Source organism: Rhinolophus ferrumequinum, chromosome 2 (genome assembly GCF_004115265.2).
Source record: "Rhinolophus ferrumequinum isolate MPI-CBG mRhiFer1 chromosome 2, mRhiFer1_v1.p, whole genome shotgun sequence".
NCBI lineage: Eukaryota > Metazoa > Chordata > Mammalia > Chiroptera > Rhinolophidae > Rhinolophus > Rhinolophus ferrumequinum.
Genome location: NC_046285.1, coordinates 28,043,229 through 28,061,826, shown reverse-complemented (window position 1 = coordinate 28,061,826; position 18,598 = coordinate 28,043,229). Strand labels below are relative to the sequence as shown.

At 38.0% G+C, this 18,598-nt stretch overlaps 1 protein-coding gene across 2 annotated transcripts; it reads left to right on the top strand.

The window, feature by feature from the left end:
• Positions 1 to 4,579: 4,579 nt before the first annotated feature.
• CLDND1 (claudin domain containing 1) lies at positions 4,580 to 12,079 on the top strand. Of its 2 annotated transcripts, none has more exons than XM_033088975.1 (5): positions 4,580 to 4,719; positions 6,089 to 6,395; positions 7,938 to 8,048; positions 9,459 to 9,596; positions 9,760 to 12,079. In XM_033088975.1, the coding sequence occupies exons 2-5, from the start codon at positions 6,107 to 6,109 to the stop codon at positions 9,978 to 9,980; spliced, it is 759 nt and encodes a 252-aa protein (XP_032944866.1). In that variant the 5' UTR covers positions 4,580 to 4,719; positions 6,089 to 6,106; the 3' UTR covers positions 9,981 to 12,079. The 2 variants fall into 2 exon arrangements, with proteins under 2 accessions (XP_032944866.1, XP_032944876.1); XM_033088985.1 differs by lacking the exon at positions 4,580 to 4,719 and adding an exon at positions 5,854 to 5,874.
• The last annotated feature ends 6,519 nt before the right edge of the window (positions 12,080 to 18,598 follow it).

The following is an 18,598-nucleotide window of genomic DNA, read 5'->3' as shown; positions in this document are numbered from 1 at the left end:
TGGGGAAGCCTTAAATATTTAACAGAATAATTAATTTTGTTCAATAGTTTTGAAGTAGAACAATATTTACTTGAAAAAGACTGATGGGGTGAATGTAGAATATGCAAACACTATCTATATGTGTGTATATTAAAGTACCAATTATATATATGATTGTAAAGTATATATATATATATATATACACATATATATTTACTGTATTTGTAATTGTATTTCAATTGTACCATTAGAATTGTGCATTCTGCAAACAGAAGTTCTTTTGGCATTTGACAAGGTAAGATTGATTCTGAGCCTCACATATTTAAAAAATTTTTTTAGATATGTCTCAAGAATTCCACATAAAATAGAAAAGAGTTCATGCTCATACACTAGAGGAAAACATCTGGTCACACATTTATTCTGTAGGCCCTAAATTTTCTTTCAGCATTCAAAATTGTTGACTTGCTGATGTAGATTATCTCAAATAAATCTGACTTCCTCAGTAAGCTTTAAAGCAGCTGGAGACAAAATGATTTTCTTTATGATAATAAAGAAATATAGTAATTAGCGGTAGAATGCTGTAATATAAAAATACCGAACGTGGATCAACAGTTTCTTGGGACCCAAGTTAGAAAACAAAGTGTTTTGAGCCAAAAGAGGAAATAAATAGCATAGTACTGGGCTTTTAATAACTCAAAAAAATACAAAGCTATTATAAGAAAGAGCCCACAATAAAAGCTGACTAGGTAAAGTAGGGGAGGTCATCATTCTAAATAAGCTTGGGTGCACTGGTCATTTTCAGGACTTTCAATGTTCTTTGAAATAAACATGAGGATACTAACAATAAAATAACCAATTACACATAAACCAAAACTCAAAAACAACACTGGATACCATAAGCACATGAAAAGGCAGTACTAACAGGGTGATAAAAAAGAGTAAGATGTAAATATTAGTAACTGAATTACAGCATACATGCTATCTCAAAAACAGTTTTCCCAGATGAAAATGCTCAACTTTCCTCCTCCATGCCTGGCAGAAATAATTGCTTCCACCTTTGTGTTCTCTAAGACCTGATACAATACTACTTATAAATTACTTATTACCTCATTTTATGTGATTAGTTTTGGTGTGTGATCTCCTGAGCTGATCATGAGCAACTTGAAGGGAAAGACCATCCATTATATCTCCACTGGCCTCTAACTTATGGTCTTGTTTGGACTCTCGAAACCATTGTTTTGAACCTGTAGGTGCCAGACTACGTTTCCCACATTAGACTCACCTGGGGTACCCACGAAACTGCGGCTTTCTAAGCCTGGTCCCAGATGTATTGAATCAGAATCATTAGGAGTAGAGTCTAGGACTTTATATTTAATAAACATCCAAGGTTATTCTTATACATAGTAAAGTTTAGAATCACTGTTCTAATTTATTTATCTTAACCAACTTTATATCTTATGCTTTGTTATTATTTTGGCTAACTTTTTAAAAAAAAGTTTAAAATCATCTCTAAATTTAAACTTCTTAGAAGTCTTTTAGCCTGGATCTCGCAAACTTTTAGAAATTCATTTAGACTTCTGGGTTCTCCCTATTCTGTGTCCCAGTTTCTGAGATATGTTCAGAATTGAGTTAGATGTTCAAGATGGGGAGGGAGTTAAGTTTTGTCCACGGAGACATCTGCTCAAGTGAATCTATTATTATTTATCATGCAGCCATAGTTGTGACTTGCAGCCTTTGCTTTACAAGTGGGCTGAAGGTTTTGTGTGAATACAGCCACCCCAACTGGCATTGTGGTATATTACTTCTGCTTTTCTGTCAACCACTCTGGCCCCCATATTACAAAGGGACTCATCAGATTATGTAGCATATAACATAGATGAAAGAAATCTCTGTTCATGTATGTTCTAATGATGTGTCCTAGAATAAATGGCAAATATCAAATTGTTTTTCATAAACTTCTCAGCGATATGTTCATTTGTTAGAAAATAAACATTCTTGTCCGTTTCTTACTTATAACCATTTAAATAGTCCAGTTAAAGAGATTGATTCATACTCTAAGAGCTAATGACTTTTTTTATTCTGACCATTCCTTGGAGAGTTTAGTGCAATATAATATATCATGCAAAATTAAGTTGGCATGTATTTGCTGTTATCAGGGTCCTCCCATACTTCATTTATTGGATAATTTCTCTTGGTACCCCATATTTATGTAAACACCAGTGATGGTACTCTTCTAGGTATATATACTTTAGGTTTTTTTTCACAATAATTGATTTAGGGTGTGCGTAACAAAAATTGTGTTTATTTATATTGGTGTCCCTGATACCCAGCATGGTGTTTGGCATACAATAGGTGGTCAATAAGTGTTTGTAGATCTGGACTGAATTATTTTTGAATTTTCAATCATTTCTAATAAATAGGAACTTTTTGCGAACTTCTTGGACAGCTTCCATTTCCCATGCTTACTGTGTATCACTGAAACAACAAAAGTTTGTGTTTCTGTATCTTTTCTAATCAGAATGCATACAGTCTTCCTCCTTTTCCTTTGTCCATCTGCACTTGCCACTATCTCTATCTTCTTGTACATTGCCTCTGCTGGAGATGTAGGATACCTGAATTCCCCAAGGAAACTTTAATGCTGTGGATCTATGACAACCATATTTGGAGTTACATTCTTCTTCCAGCAGAATTACGAATCATAAAATTTTAGAGCTTCAAGTGGTACTAGTGATCATCCAGTACAACCATTTTACCAATGAGGACACTGGCTCAGAAAGAGGTCATCTACCAAAGACTCACATTGAGGATTTTAAAATAAAGCACAATTTAAACTTCTTTTCTACATACGATCCATTCACTGTCCCTCAGAAGCAAGAACATCTAAACAACTATAGTTTGTGGAGCTCTTGACCGGAATTGCTAAAAGGAAAGAGCCATTTTAGATGCAGTTTTCTATTTGCCTTGTCCTTTGTTAATTTTGCCATTGTTCTACCATGAATTGATACAACGGTTGTGATTGGAACCCAGAGCTTGCTATGTTTCTATTTTTCTCCTTTTGCACTCCTAAATTCACAGGGAAAACAACCATGAAAAAAACTATATGAGAAAAACATAATGTAAACATATCTTGCTTAACATTAATTCCTAAAAATTGTGCAATTAAAAAGTGATATTTAGGTAGACTAGGGAACTTGGTATTGAAGGAAATTCTCATGTGAAGAGTTGTTTTGTAAGCACATAATATAAACAAGTTATAATACCGGCCTATCTAGATTTTCAGTTATTGGTTTATTTAAACTGCAGTGTAACTATAACACCATCCTGCTGAAACTAGAACAATCTTTAACAATTTAAGCCAGAGGTCTAGTTCAACTTTGCTTTTAAATGTAAACTTCATAATCTGTACACAGTGGTATACATTATCTTTTAACATTTTGTGAAAATATTTCAGGCCAGCTATTGCTTTCCAAACAGCAGAGTAAGACGTGGAAGCAGAAATTGAACTTCATTATTTTATTAAGGATTTATTTTGTTTAGCCACATAAAAAGCAAGTATAAATAGAAAACACTCAAGATGCAGCGATAAATAAGAAATACGGTGTGTGGTTGGTGGTACTGCATGTAATGAGGCAGTGCAAGTCCTCTGTGCTGAGTGGGCAGGCTGGTCACAACTTCAAACAGGCAGACAATTCCACGTGCATACTAAACTGGTGAGTGAAATGTGTCTTGTGGCTTTTCAAGGCATTCTGCAGACTTGATGAAAATGTCATTCTCTTTGCAGGTCTACCCAGAAACATCCACCTCCTGAATCATGAAGACTTATGTATGTTATGAGCCTAGGCTGGGAATCTCCTGAGAGCTAAAGAATGCCTGAAACCTGGTCCTAGCAAATCTTTCCTACCCAGTTGGCAGTTAATACAGAGAGGTTCGTAAAACCTGCTGACGTGAGCAAAACAACCTACATCTATAAATGGTTTATTTCGACCCTCCATCGGATATCGAGCTTTTAAAAGCTATATATACTGACTCTACTTAAACCTTATAGATGTTCAACAAGTATTTGCAAATACCAATAATTTAATTATTGTTTACTATGCCCCAGCCCCTGTGCTGTGCATTTTAGATATATTCTCTCATTTAATCCTCACAATGACCACTTGGGACAGGGGCTATTGTAAATATCCATAATTTGGAGAAAATAAAACTGAAACAAGTAAATTGTCTAATGTCACAAAGCTAGTCAGTTCACCCCAATATTCAAGTTTGATAAGTCATTCACTGAGCTCAGTTCCCTTTTATGTGAATTAAGGTAGCGTCTTCCTGTTCCTCTTTCAAACGGTAAAACCTGAGTAATATAGGTCGCAATCAATTACTAGCGGTTACCGGAGACAGTTCGCCTTATCTGTGAACCATCGTCCCTTCGTAAAATTTGAGAATCCGTCAGTCCAGACCTTCCTTTTGCGCGCTTTCTCTTCGGAGCTGAACTACATCCCCCACAATGCTCCGCGCACGGCGCTAGGAATGCTGTCCACTGCCTCTTCCAGCTTTCCTTTGGTCCCTCCTACAACTCCCACAAGTCCCCTCGGCCGCGGGCCTTGGCCAGGCCTGGGGTGGAGGCGGAGGCGCGGGAGTTATGGAGGGGGCGGGCTCTGCAGGGAAGTGCGTCAGAGGAGGCGCGGGGAGAGTAGGGTGCTGTGGTGTGAGCTTGAGGGTGAAACCGGCGGAGCAGGAGGATGGGCGGTGAGTGAGCTGGCCAGTCGTCGCTGGGCGGGGGTCGTGTAGCCGTTCGACGTTTCCAGCGGTTTGAGGAGAGGTCTCCTCCCCGTGCGCGGCTGGGGCTGGGCGGGTCCGAGCTGCGGGGTTGCGGCAGGGGTTTTCCCTCGGCGGAGTGGTCAGGGAGGGGCCTGGTTGGGTACTTGGGGACCCCTGGCCTCGGGGCCGTGCAGGGCTGCCCCACCCCAGCCCCGGCTCGCCTCCACCTCCCCCGGCCCCGTGAGGTGACAGCGCCAGGCATCCGGCCTGAGCGAACCGCCGCTCCCGGTGCCGGGACTTTTAAAGGTCATTTGAGAGCACCAGGATGCAAGAGGATTAAACAGAATAAAGATACAAACCCAACTTACGAGGTTATCATTTCTTGTGTTGTCCTGATCTCTCCCGAGCCACTTCCCATCTTCCAAACTCAGTAACCTCAGTTTGCGAGCCTGTTTTCGTGCTCCTTTGTAAGGTGTTTGGTGCGGTCACGGTGTATACTTGAAGTATTTGACTCAGCTTGATCCACCTTGAGTCATTTTACTGCGGCCATTTACTACTGCCATTGAACCCGTGTCCACGCCTTGGGAGTGGGCATATTTTGCCTAATTCATTTTTCTTCTCTGGCTGAGGAGAGATCATTTAGTTTATAAATGAGGAGGTTCAAAAGTATAAGGAATGGGGAGAGTAGATAGGAGCGAAGAATTTGGCTGCGTCAAGAAGCTTGGCTTAGCTTTAATAGATAAGGGGCAGATTGAGATCTAGTATTATATGTTATTGTTCTCCTTGCTGTTCTGTGCACCCGGAACAACCTTTCTTTGTGGGTTAACATGTTCCACTCTGTCTTCCATAGCTCCTGACTCTAAACCTTGTTTTGGAAGGTTTCCCTCTTCTGAGGAAACTGGGAGGAGCTGAGTTCCTCGGCTTCCTTTTCCTATGCCCTTTTCACACTCAGACCCAGAATACAATGCTGTGCAGCTTGTATAAAAATTCAGTCTGTAATTAAAAATTTATGCACAGTACATGGCTGACTCCGGGCATGTCTGTTGTTTGTATCTGTAATGTGTATGTCCTTTTCAGTGTTGTCTGTTTTAGCGTGCAGGTGATAGACTAGAGAACAAGACCTCTGTCTCCGTAGCATCCTGGGTATGTGAACATTCAATAAGTACTTTCATGATAATGAGTTTTGTTTTGAACTTAATTAAAAACATGCTTTTAAAGAAATTCCTTAATGATTATGCATTACTTTAAATAGCCAAAGGATGGGGAATAAAGAGTGATTTTTGAGATAATTTATTTCAAAATAATCTTTATGTGTCCTTGAAGTCTAACTTTTCTCCTTTCTTCAACTTTTAAACAGAGCAGTCTGAGTGCCAGAATGGATAATCGTTTTGCTACAGCATTTGTAATAGCTTGTGTGCTTAGCCTCATTTCCACCATCTACATGGCAGCCTCGATTGGCACAGACTTCTGGTATGAATATCGAAGTCCAGTTCAAGAAAATTCCAGTGATTTGAACAAAAGTGTCTGGGGCGACTTCGCTAGTGATGAGGCAGATGAAAAGACTTACAATGATGCGCTTTTCCGATATAATGGCACAGTGGGATTGTGGAGACGGTGTATCACTGTACCCCAAAACACTTGGTATAGCCAACCAGAAAGGACAGGTATTGCTCTTATTTAAATTTCTGTCTCCTTTACCTACTCAACTCTAGACAAAGTGATGTGATGATGGCCCAATTATGTATAAGCAGGTTTGTGGGTTCTTTCCCCAAAGAACTAAATCTTATGTGTCTCTTCTCTCCCTATCATCTTCTCCCCCTAGCTTCCAATGACTTAACCATTGTGCTCATAAATATTGGTTGGATGAGTTAACCGTCCTTATCTTGGGAAAGCCATTTTAAATCTTTGTTCTTATTTATTTATTCATTAAAAGCCATTTTCTTAATCGATATTTGCATCTTAGTAACCATTTATCATTCATTCAATAAATATTTATTGTATGTCTCTGTTTTCTGGGGCTTAGTAGCTTGGAGTACATCAAGGAAAAAAAAAATCCTCACCCCTGGGTAACTCCTTACATCCTAGTAAGGAGTGACAGGCAATAAACATCAGTATAACAGTATAAACAATAGATAATTATATAGTATGTTAGAAGATGATATGTGCTATAATGAAATACAGCAAAATAAAGGAGATTTGGAAATACATAGGGAAGGTGATCTTGGTGGGCATAAGTTATGATATTTAGTAGTATAGGCATGATAGGCTCTAACAAGAAGACACCATGAGTAAGACTTGATATAGGTGAAGGTGTTGTCCAAATAGGTAATTGTGGAGGCAAAGGGAATCTTTGAGGTTGGAAGGAACAGCTACTGCAAAGGCCCTATGTTGGGAGCATGCCTGAAATACTCAAGGACCAGCAAGGAAGCCACTGGGCTGGAATGGAGGGAGAGGGAAGGAGAGTGGGTATTGTGTTAGAGACATATGTACTCTGGAAGTAGGAGTAGGACGAATCATGCAGGATTCTCTAGGCATGATGAGGAGTTTAGTTTTTGTTCTCAATTCGATGGAGCCATTGTGGGGCTTTGAGCCGGGATGATTCCGGGGATGATACGGAAACCTAGGTTGATATGTTAAAGATAGGCCGCAGGCGAAGGTGGAAGTCAGGAGACTGGTTAGGAAGCTTATGCAGTGATTCAGGTGAGAGATGATTGTGACTCAGACCAGGGTGGTAGCACTGAGGAGTTGCTGGATTCTAGATATATTTTGAAGGTAGAGCCTCTGGGATTTCCTGATGGAATGCACGTGGGCAAGAATGACTAAAATTTCTCATCTGAGGAATGGGTGGAATGTTATTACCTGAGATCGGGAAAATAGCTTGTGGAGTAGGTTAGAGGAGAAGATCGAAGTTCCTATTTATTTCAGTCTTTGTCGCCTCCTCCTTCTTCTAGTTTTCTTATGTAGCTATTCTCATTAATTTTACTGCTCCTACTTTCTTTTTCCTTTCTTTTGCCCATGTCTTAAACCTGCCTCTGAGAACCACTGGCATCCATTTGGCATTGATCCTGAATGTCAGGGCCCAAGAGGTTGTTGTTTCTTTTGGGAACATCTTTCTATATCACTTTTTATTTCAGAGAATAACTACTCAGAGATTTTTGTTAAGTATTTATAATTAACACAAGCAATCATTGTTATTCTTGTTCTAGAATCATTTGATATGGTCACACATTGCACGGGTTTCACACTAAATGAGCAGTTCATGGAGAAATTTGTTGATCCTGGAAACCACAATAGCGGGATTGATCTGCTTCGGACCTGTGAGTACTTTGATGTCAGCAGGACAATGGGGGAAAATAGGAAATAATTTTGTGTTTTGTCAAACTCTGATTTTAGAACAAGGTGAGTTAAGTACGTTGTGTCAACTTGAAATGAGATCTCTAACAGTATCCCAACAAACTCTGATCTGTTGATAACATATTTTAGAAGTTAGGTACATACTTAACCAAATTGCAAATAGGAAGTTGAGAGAGGCAGAATGTAATGCATTGGATGACAGAATCTAGCCATTCAGGAGATGTTATTAGCCCATTTAAAGAGGAAATTTAGTAGGGATAAATAATAAATTCCTATGTTTGAGTTAACCACTTCAGCTACCTGAGTTCAGATAGGGAAATATGAAAACAGTTGACTGACAGCAAGCTCTATAAGAGTTAACTGAGTGTCAGGTCTGCCACAAGTATTAATCCAGTCTTAGGTGGTAGTAACAAAAGTGTAACTGTCAAAAATAAATGCAAGTATTGATTAGGAGCATTCTATTCCTTGAGGGTCAGGCTACCCAGGAAATAAATACTGTCTTCAGATTTTGACCTAGTTTCCAGTCTGTAGAGACTTACTGGAGCTTGCCTGGAAGAATGACCATGTCATAAGAGGAAATACTGAATAAATGGCAAGTATTCAATTTTGCATTGTAAATGCATAGGAAGGCGTTTATTACTAACAGAGTTTGAGGGAAAGTTAAAGACTTGTATGTAATTTTAGAATGTAAAACCAGCACTAGAAGGTAGATTTGGTTTGGAGTTGATATTAATAATTAAAATAATTTGAAAGTAGAGTAAGATGCTTTGTAAAGTCATCAGCTTCTTCCTATGTTATTGAGGAAATGTATAATTAAAACTGCCATTTATTGAGTACCTAGTATATACCAGATCCTCTACTTCGTGTTTTATGTATATTATTTCAACAGGTTTTTTTTTTAATCATCATTATTCATGGACTTGTTACTCTTATGAAATCCTTTAAGGACCTTGATTTGTTTGTATGTGGAACCAAATGTTTTGCTTCAAATGCTGGCTCTGCTAACTACTGTGTTACTTTCTTCAAGTTATTTATACCTCTTGCCTCAGTTTCCTTATTTATAAAATGGAGGTAATAGTACCTACTTCCTAGGGCTACTGGGAAGATTAATACATAAAGTGTTTGTAGAACAGTGCCTGACACATAGTAAGCCCTGACCTGCTGAGATCATAATTGTTAACTATTAGTGTCCTTTTACTTTTATCAGAACAAAGTTAGTATCCTTTTGAACAATGTGCTTTAGAAAAGAAACCTCAATATTCCTTTCTCTTTTTTTGAGAAAAGATCTAATTAGAATATGAAAGAAATTGCCACTGTGGGAAAACTGTCTGGAATCATGGTAACTTTTTTTTCTTTTTCTCTTTTAAAATCAGATCTTTGGCGTTGCCAGTTCCTTTTACCTTTTGTTAGTCTAGGTTTGATGTGTTTTGGGGCTTTGATTGGACTTTGTGCTTGTATCTGCCGAAGCCTGTATCCCACCATTGCCACAGGCATTCTCCATCTCCTTGCAGGTGGGTCTTGTCATTATACTTTTTATCTTCTTGTCTCCCTAGAGACCAAAGAGTTGTAATTCTTAAACATTCACATATTACTAACCTGTCACATTGCCTGAAAAGCTCTAATGGTGCTCTTATCTAGCTATGTTTTGTTTTGTTTTCTAAATTTTCTTCCAAGGTCTATGCACACTGGGCTCAGTGAGTTGTTACATTGCTGGAATTGAACTACTCCACCAGAAACTAGAGCTGCCTAAGAATGTGTCTGGCGAATTTGGATGGTCCTTCTGCCTGGCTTGCGTCTCGGCTCCCTTACAGTTCATGGCTTCTGCTCTCTTCATCTGGGCAGCTCATACCAACCGGAAAGAGTACACCTTAATGAAGGCCTATCGCGTGGCATAAGTGGGAAGCTACCTGCTTTACGATTGCCATTTTTATTATTTTTTAATAGTATTTTCCCTTGTTCCCCCCAACATTGTTTTTAATTTTTTTTTTTTGTGGATACATCATTTTATACTGAAAATCCCTTTTTTTTTATTCACACGGTTGTTTTTTTAACAACACTAAAATTTACGTGGATTCCTTGAGTGATTCCATATTTCAAACTAATCTAGGCTCAGAGTCTAGAAAGAAAGAAATGAGTAGACACTTGACACAGATTTGTGGAAAAAAAACTGATCATGGGAAATTGACCCAGAACAAATTCAGCTGATGTCTGTTAGACTTTTCAGTAAAGTAACTGTATTCACTCAATGAGAAACTTTATTTTTGTTGTGAAACCTCATCATTGTCAAAACTTATGTTTACTTTGCTGTTATAGATAAGCCAGTAAGCCAGAGGTCATAGTGCTATTTTCAAAGACAAGCTATTAATATGTAAAATATGGAAATTATCTAAGATCCTTTTCCCTAAATATTGGCGTATAGCTTCATCAAGATGAAATATGGCAGCTGTTTATACTGTGTCTGTCTACAAGAAAGGAAATGAAAAATACATTATTTACTTGAAATTTTAAGTTTGGAACTGCAAGAATTCCACTTTAGCCAGACAAGAAGATTAACCTTATTTTACTTTTTTTAAAGAAAAACTCTCCCCATTATGTCAGTAGGATTTTCAGTACCACCAAACCGTTTTGGATTTTTGCTCCTTCCGTCTTCACATACCAGGCTTATTAAGAGTGCTTTCTTTTTAATACTACATCAGGATCACAGAATAAAATTCTCCAACTGCTATCTCTTTATTCCAGCTAAGTACCATAAAGAATGTTCCACCATAATGACCACCCAGAATTAGGAAAACTGCCACAAGACCTGGCTGGTCATGAACTTCCAACTGTGGTCTTTATTTCTTGTGGTGAAATGATGTGCCTTTCCTTGCCTAAATCCCTTCCTGGTGTGTATCAACATTATTTAACATCTTCTAATTCAGTCATTTTTTTTTTATAAATGTGTCTAAAAACATTGAACTTTAAAAAATTTTATTTATTCCATTACTGTAGCACTTGGCAGATTTTTTAAAATGTAACTTAGTAATTTCTTATAATATTTTAAATCTGTCTTTTTTAAAAAATAAAGTGAAAAATGAGAAGAGACTTGGTTTAAATCTCAATACCTTAGGATAAAGAGGTACAAGATTCTGAATGAGGATCTCTGTAGTTCTCTGGGAAATGCATTGTTGCTCTATAGGCTTATCTTTATGTCTAGTGTTTGGGTCTTTGTTTTATCTTCTAGAAAATGTGGGAACCCCTTCCCCCGTTAAAAAATAAGAGACTCTTTATGTATGTTTCAGAGTTCTAAAACATGTTTTCAAAGTAGTTTTGTGATCTTTGTCATACTTAATGTGGCTAATTTTTCATAAAGTCACTTAATGCCTAAGGATATTTGTGTTCTATATTAAAGACATATTCAAGTCAGATTCTGACGTCCACCAAGGCCAGTATTACTCTGCAGCTTATTATTGCCTGTGAAATGGCTGGTTGTTCAGTTTTATATCTCTTCCTAACTCTTGGAGTTTCCTTGCTCTTCAGCACCTTTGGAAGGTAGACAGGAGAAAAGCTAAGTGAACAAACACAAAACACTTTTGGGAATGGGATTTTAAAATTGTTGAACAATGGCATTTTTGTATTGGGAATTATTTTAAACAGTGTCCCTGCCTCTTGTTACTCCAAAGTTATCTGTGACTGTCGTTTTAACAGCAGTCTTTAATGTGCATTGTGGACACTCAGTCAGAATTGGACTTTTGTGTTAATAGTCCCGCCAATAGCATCTTTTAATATGGAAAGCTGGCACCATAAGCCCCGCTGTTGAACATGTGTTGTAGTTTTAAGTACATTGAGAGTAGCTGAGGTCAGCCTCTCCTGTGAAGACGTTTTTCTTTGGAATACATAGGGCCATGTTTCATTTGATGTGAAAATTAGTTTTTCAGCTATCTCAATCCGAAGTAGAATCATATGAATTACTGATTTTGACCATTTTTAAAATTAAACTAATACATAAAAATGAGTGGCAAGTAAAGTTCTATTAATCTCTTTTCACCTAATCTTTGAAAGTAACCCCTAAAATAAAAAATTAATTTTCAGAACATGAATTCATGACAAGATACCTGTTTCAAAATCCTAACTTTATGATTCCTAATCCCATAACTAAATGATGTGAATAAATATCTTCTATATCCTTTTTAGCAAAGGACTCATTTTAAAATTTCTTAAGGATAGTCATAACAACAGTAAAAGTTGATACAATAAAAAAGGCATAATTCTAGAAGAATTTATTTGTTCAGTTAGCACCATGCCTATTATGTATGTCATGCTAAACTAGTCTCAAGAATTTAATACTAGTGTGTGAAAGTTTTACCTGCTCTCAGTATTTATGTGTGTGTGTGTATATGTGTGTGTCTGTGTGTGTATGTGTATGTAGATAAGACTTGATAAGTCACTTATAGGTGAACTGATTTAGTCATGAGAGTGAGAAGAAAGGGATGACCATAGAACAAATCAATTTAGAGTTTGATTGTTTTTCAATTCAAAGACATCACCAAATTGCAGACTAGCAGTTAAAACTCATAGATCCAATCTTCAATTGACTATTAAAATACACAATGTGAGGGCATTTTAAAATGTAACCTTCATGTAGGCTTTCACCACAAATGAAACAACCTGTTGTATTGCCTTGATTTGCCAGTTGTAACACTTCCTGAGGTTTCCTAGCAGCTAAAGGAGCAGGTAATGGGTGCAGTTCTGAAGATGCAAGTTATTTCACAAGCTCCATGAAGCTTTGTCCTGGCACAGATGGGTGGAGGTGGAGTCTTTTGTCCTCCTTTCAGCCCTGTATTTATTAGGCAACAATGACTCATACCTTGAAAAGAAAGAATTAAAACAAGGAAGCACATTTATGGATAGGAATTATTTTTTCTGTTGCTCATCAGGTGTTCCAACACTATTGTAATGAGATACATTTTCCCTTGGATCAAATGACATAGGCCAATGTCCTGCAGATTCATTATGTGACAATTCTAAATTTCAAAAAGAATAAATTAGAATGGTTATTTGCTATATAGAAGTTACTGTAGAGTCATTTAAATCCTCTTCAATGCTAAAATTTCTACTAGCAAAATTAACACGTTATTTGATATTAATATTTACATTCAGCAAACTGATGTAAGACAAGATCCAATTTATACTTTTTGCAGAGTTTATGAAATGAGAAAAATAATTCTTTTTGTTTTGTCTCCACCTATCTGAGTTATTGGTTAATGCATCCCCTTTCATCTTCTGACTCAGTTGGTGTCTCAGGATATGAACTTGATCTCACCTCTCCTGCAGTCATTCAGCCCCTCCTAGTCTTCTAGCCTGCTCTTCTTGGTTTTCTCTACTGAGCTTGTATTGTCATTGGTACATCCACAAGTGACTTGTTCTCTTATTTCCATAATCTCCCTTGGCACCTTATTCTACAATCCTTATCTTTATATATGCTCTTTAGTTTTCTTAGTCTCAAGGTACCAAGGATGGCTGTTCAAACCTATAAAGTGATTCTGTTAAAAAGATTATGCTGTTTGACTTCAGCTACTCGACAGTTTTAACCATCTCTGCCTTGATACATTACTCCCTACCACACATTTTCCAAATCCCTAGTAGAGTTGGCAACCCTTACTCTTCCTCAACTTCCATGGAAGGAGTTTATGATTTTTTAAGGAGAGAATATTGAAGTGAACTATTCCAGTTTCTTCAAATCTTACTTGCTCCTCCCTAGAAAAGAAGGAATGTACTATCTGAATGGAAAGATTGCTGAGATCATGGCATCCACCAAAAGCAGCTAAGTGTATAGTGGTTAACTATCCAGCTCATGAGACAGAATACTAATTTTGTGATCCCAGGTCTGTCATACAGCCTTTCCAAATCCCACTTTTGCCATCTTGTGAAATGCTGTTACACCTGCCTCATAGCGTTGCGGAGAGGATTATGTCAGTTGCTTAGCTTAAAGGAGCCACTTAAAATAAATGCTACTTATGACTGGCTGCATTAAGAGGAGTTGGGGTTACCGAGCCTATAAAGCTGTGATTCTCCGCTACACCTTGGAGTTGCCTGGAGAATGTTAAAAAATACTTATGTCCTAGAGATTCAGATTATTTGGTCTGGGTGTGGCCAGGTCACTGCAATTGTTTAAACCTTTCCAAATAATTCCTGTGGGCAGCTGTTTGAAAACTATGTTTGAAAGCTATGTTTAAAAGAAACAGGATTCTTTCTCTCTTAGGCAGATGTTTAGAATAAGACAATGGGCTCTGTCAAGTAAACAGACCTGGCACAGTGCCTGCTTTCTGGAAGCTGTTTTCTCTCCTGCGCTTTCCCATACTCTCTTCTGCTGGTGATGGGCTGTTTGCAGACAGGCCCCAATCCATGACACCACTGCTGGCTGGAGATGTGTGTGAAGAATCTGCCTGCAGACTCCAGACACTCCAGTGGCTGGTCTGAAGGTTCAGATTTGGCAGGAGGTAAGAGGAAGCCAGTTTGTTTTGGATTCAATTTCAAATTATTTTCTCTAATCCAGTGCTTTCAGGGACCCTGTAGCTGGAGTGATTAGGCCTCCCTAAAAAAGTAAGTATTTTGATCCCCGTTTGCTTATTAGTTCATTGCATGCATGCCTACTCTTTTGGTTAGAACCAGTAAGGACAGAGGTGGGAATGATACCTCTACACAAGCCAGAAATGCTTGAGAATGGACCTAAAACAGGATAGAATAGTATCTGCCTTGATAGATTATAGTGAGGGTTAGATAAGAAGGCACATAGATCTTGAAACATAAAAATTCAATAAATGTTAGGTGTTATAATTTAGAGGCCAGCACAGCATGGGGAAGAGGCAGCCTCTGCCCGGCCTGTGTGGTCAGGCTCCAGTACACGCAGGAATTGGAGCTGTGGTGGCTCGTGTGGCTGCACTCCAGCAGTGATTAGAGCTGTTGCTGGTGCGACATTATCGGGGAGAGTCTAGTTTCCAGTTTAGGTTCATTTCAAAATAGTTTAATTACACGGGCTTTTTAGCCAACCTTGCATCTCAAGGTGGAAGGATTTTTTTAACGCTTGTGTTTTTTTTTCCTTTTTCTCAAACAGGACTGCACAAGCGTGGGATTTTTGGTCTCTTGATGATTTTACTATGTATCAGTGACTCAACATTAGCTGCGTCAAAAATCTGTCTTTATCTTGTTGAAATTGGATCCAGGCCCATAGATAGAACGGCAGGAACTTGGATTCCTGTCTCATTATCAGTCTCCTGAAATCAATTACTACCACATACAATGCAATTTAATTTGGATGGTTAATTTTCTTATTATAGTTGACATACAATATATATTAGTTTCAGGTATAAAACATAGTGATTTGACATATGATGTGATCACCATGGTAAGTCTAGTAACTCTGTCACCATATAAAGTTATCACAATATTGACTATATTCTATATTCCCTGTGTGTACATCAAACCACCATGACTTATTTTATGACTGGAAGTTTGTACTTCGTATTCCCCTTCACTTTTTTATCCATCCCCTCACAGCCTCTTCACCCCCACCCCCTACCCCCACCTCCTCTGACAGCGATCAGATTGTTCCCTGAATCCATGAATCTGTGGATGGTTAATTTTAAGTGCTGAGGGTGGCAGTGGATTTCAGGGACACATACCATAAGGCCAACCTTACAGTATTCATGAATAAAAAGTTGCAGAGTGGCATTTTTCTTGTTGCCCTGGACTTACAGGAACATTCAAAGGTATGAAATACAAGAAATTATCTTTAAAACTTCTAGAGAGAGTTCAAGCACTTGGGGCTAAAACCCCTTCTGGGACTCATTTGGAGGCAGCAGAACCCAATTTCATTACCCTAACTGGCCAACCATCACCCCAGACAGTGCTCCTTTCCTCCTCCCCATTTGAAATAAGATGATTGGGGGAAGGAAAGAGGAAAAGGCCTGAGTCTTTCAATGGATGGTGCTAGGACCCCTCACTCCCCTCCACCACAGAAGGGAGGTATGGACTCCCTCCTATGTACTAGACACCATTCTAGGTGAGAAAGCAGAGCTACTCTAGTTAATTCATGGCTTCCACATCTACAGATCTGCTTTAGATTTACACACATCTGCTTGTAATCTCAGCTCTCTTTTACTGGTTGAGAAACTTCAGGCCAGTTACTTGCATCACTTCTTTAGGTCTCAGTGGGATAATAATGTCTACTTTTCATGTTTGTTTTGAGGCTTAAATGAGATAATACATTGAAAGCACTTAGCACAGTGTCCAACTTTTAAGCTTTCAATAAATGCTAATTTATTAATCTGCAGATGATTTCAAGTCCCTAGCCCTGCCTTCTCCCCGAAACTTAGGTCTAAATTTCTAACTGCCTTCAAGACGCTCCATTTGAATATTTTCATGGTATCCAAAATTTAATATGGCCAAATTTAAACCCATGTTTCTTCTCAATTTTTCCAATTCTCATTTTCTTTATGTTTTTCCCATCAGCTAGACTTTCAATGGTGACATCACCTTTGACTTCTTTTGTTCCCTTTCTTTATGCTTTTGATTCTACTCTCATAATGTCTACCTCACTAAAACTCAGTGTTCTACCCTGGTTCAGGCTACTGGATGATGACAGTAGCCTCTCTGTTGGACTCCTTGCTGCCAGCCCTTTCTCCTGTAATCCATTTTGTACATCCTGCCAGTCTGATTTGCGAGACCATGGGTTTGATCACATCAACCTTTTACTCAGAAACTTTCAGTGACTACCCGTTGGTTATAAGCGCAATCTAGAATTGTCTAGATTTAGTCTCACATCCAAGCTTTAGCATTTGCTAGTTCTATCTTCACAACATTTTCTGTTCCCGTTTTACTTACTCAGACTCACTGTTAACCGTAACCTGTTTGCACTTTATTAGAACCATGCTTCTTGTTACATTGTATTTTTGGAATACTGTTCTCTAAATACTCAAATCCTGTCCATACCACTTCACTGAAATTAGTTTCAAAAGTCACAACTACTTCTTTACAAAATAGAATAATTTGAAGCTCATCTCAAATGTCTTATTCTTTTGAATTCCTCATAGCACACTGAGTAACCCCTGCTTACAGCTTTTGTCACTTTCTGCTTTGTGTAATGCTGAATAATATGCGTATCATCTTCCCTTAGAACTTATTGCCTATCTAATCTTTGTATCTCCCAACATCTCCCACGCTGCCTTGTACAGAGTAGTATCTCAGAAAATAAAAGAGGTTTCTGAGTGTTAGTCCTTGAAATTACTAGAAAGCCACACTGTAAAATATATGCATAAAATTAGACTATCTAGGAAAGAATTGGAATTGGTAGACAAGTCCTCAAGTTTAACGCTATGGAAGGAAAGCTCCCTAATGGGTTCTTCAAGATAACTTTGAGATATATAGATGTAGCTCTCCCCACCCCACCCCAAACCCTGTCACCCAAACTGGAAGACGAATTGGGTTAAATTCTTTGTCAGTTGTGATGCTACATGTACAATTTAACTCAATCACATAGGTTTTTGTGATTTTTGCACATTTCATAAGTGCTTACACTTGGAAATGTTTAAAAATTTTTGTTGACTTGGTTAGAAGACAAAAATTCAGAAGTAAATACAGTCTAACCCATGTTGGAGAATTTTTTTTAAAAATTAAAGTTAATTGGAGTGACAATTGTCAGTAAAGTTACATAGGTTTCAGGTGTACAATTCTGTAATACACATTGTGTGTTCACCATCCAGAGTCAGTTCTCTTTCCATCACCATATATTTGATCCCCTTTACCCTCATCTACTACCCCCCTCCCCCCTTACCCTCTGGTAACCACTAAACTATTGTCTGTGTCTATGAGTTTTTGCTTCCTCATTTGTTTGTCTTGTTCTTTTGTGGTTTTCAGTTTTATATACCACATATCAGTGAAATCATATGGTTCTTCACTTTTTCTGTTTGACGTATTTCCCTTAGCATAATAATCTCAAGATCCATCCATGTTATCGCAAATGGCACTATTTCATCTTTTCTTATGGCAGAATAATATTCCATCGTGTATATATAACGTATCTTCTATATCCTATCATCTATGAAAGGACACTTTGGTTGTTTCCATGTCTTGGCCACCATAATAAAGCTGCAATGAACATCGGAGCACATATATCTGTATGCATAAATGTTTTCAGATTTTTTTGGGGTAGATACCCAGGAGAGGGGTTGCTGGGTTATATGATAATTCTGTTCTTAATTTTTTGAGGAACATCCACACTGCCTTCCATAGTGGCTGCACCAATCTGCATTCCTACCAACAGTGTATGAGGGTTCCTTTTTCTGTTGGAGAAATTTGATGAAGTCAATGTATCTCTATATTTAAACTATGAAGTAAAGTTCTATAATGAAGTCAGAGCATTATTAGATAAAGTTAAAAATTTAATAAATGGAGGGGAGCATGAGTACTTTAATATAAAAATGTAGGTGTCTCTTATTTCAAAGGCATATTCATCAAGAGGTAACTTTTCATCAAC

Excerpts from the sequence above, each read along its gene's own strand:
- CLDND1 (XM_033088975.1), top strand. The coding sequence starts at position 6,107 with ATGGATAATCGTTTTGCTACAGCATTTGTAATAGCTTGTGTGCTTAGC. Across the intron at positions 8,049-9,458 it reads GATTGATCTGCTTCGGACCT|ATCTTTGGCGTTGCCAGTTC; the intron begins GTGAGTACTTTG and ends TTTTAAAATCAG. Across the intron at positions 9,597-9,759 it reads CATTCTCCATCTCCTTGCAG|GTCTATGCACACTGGGCTCA; the intron begins GTGGGTCTTGTC and ends TTTTCTTCCAAG.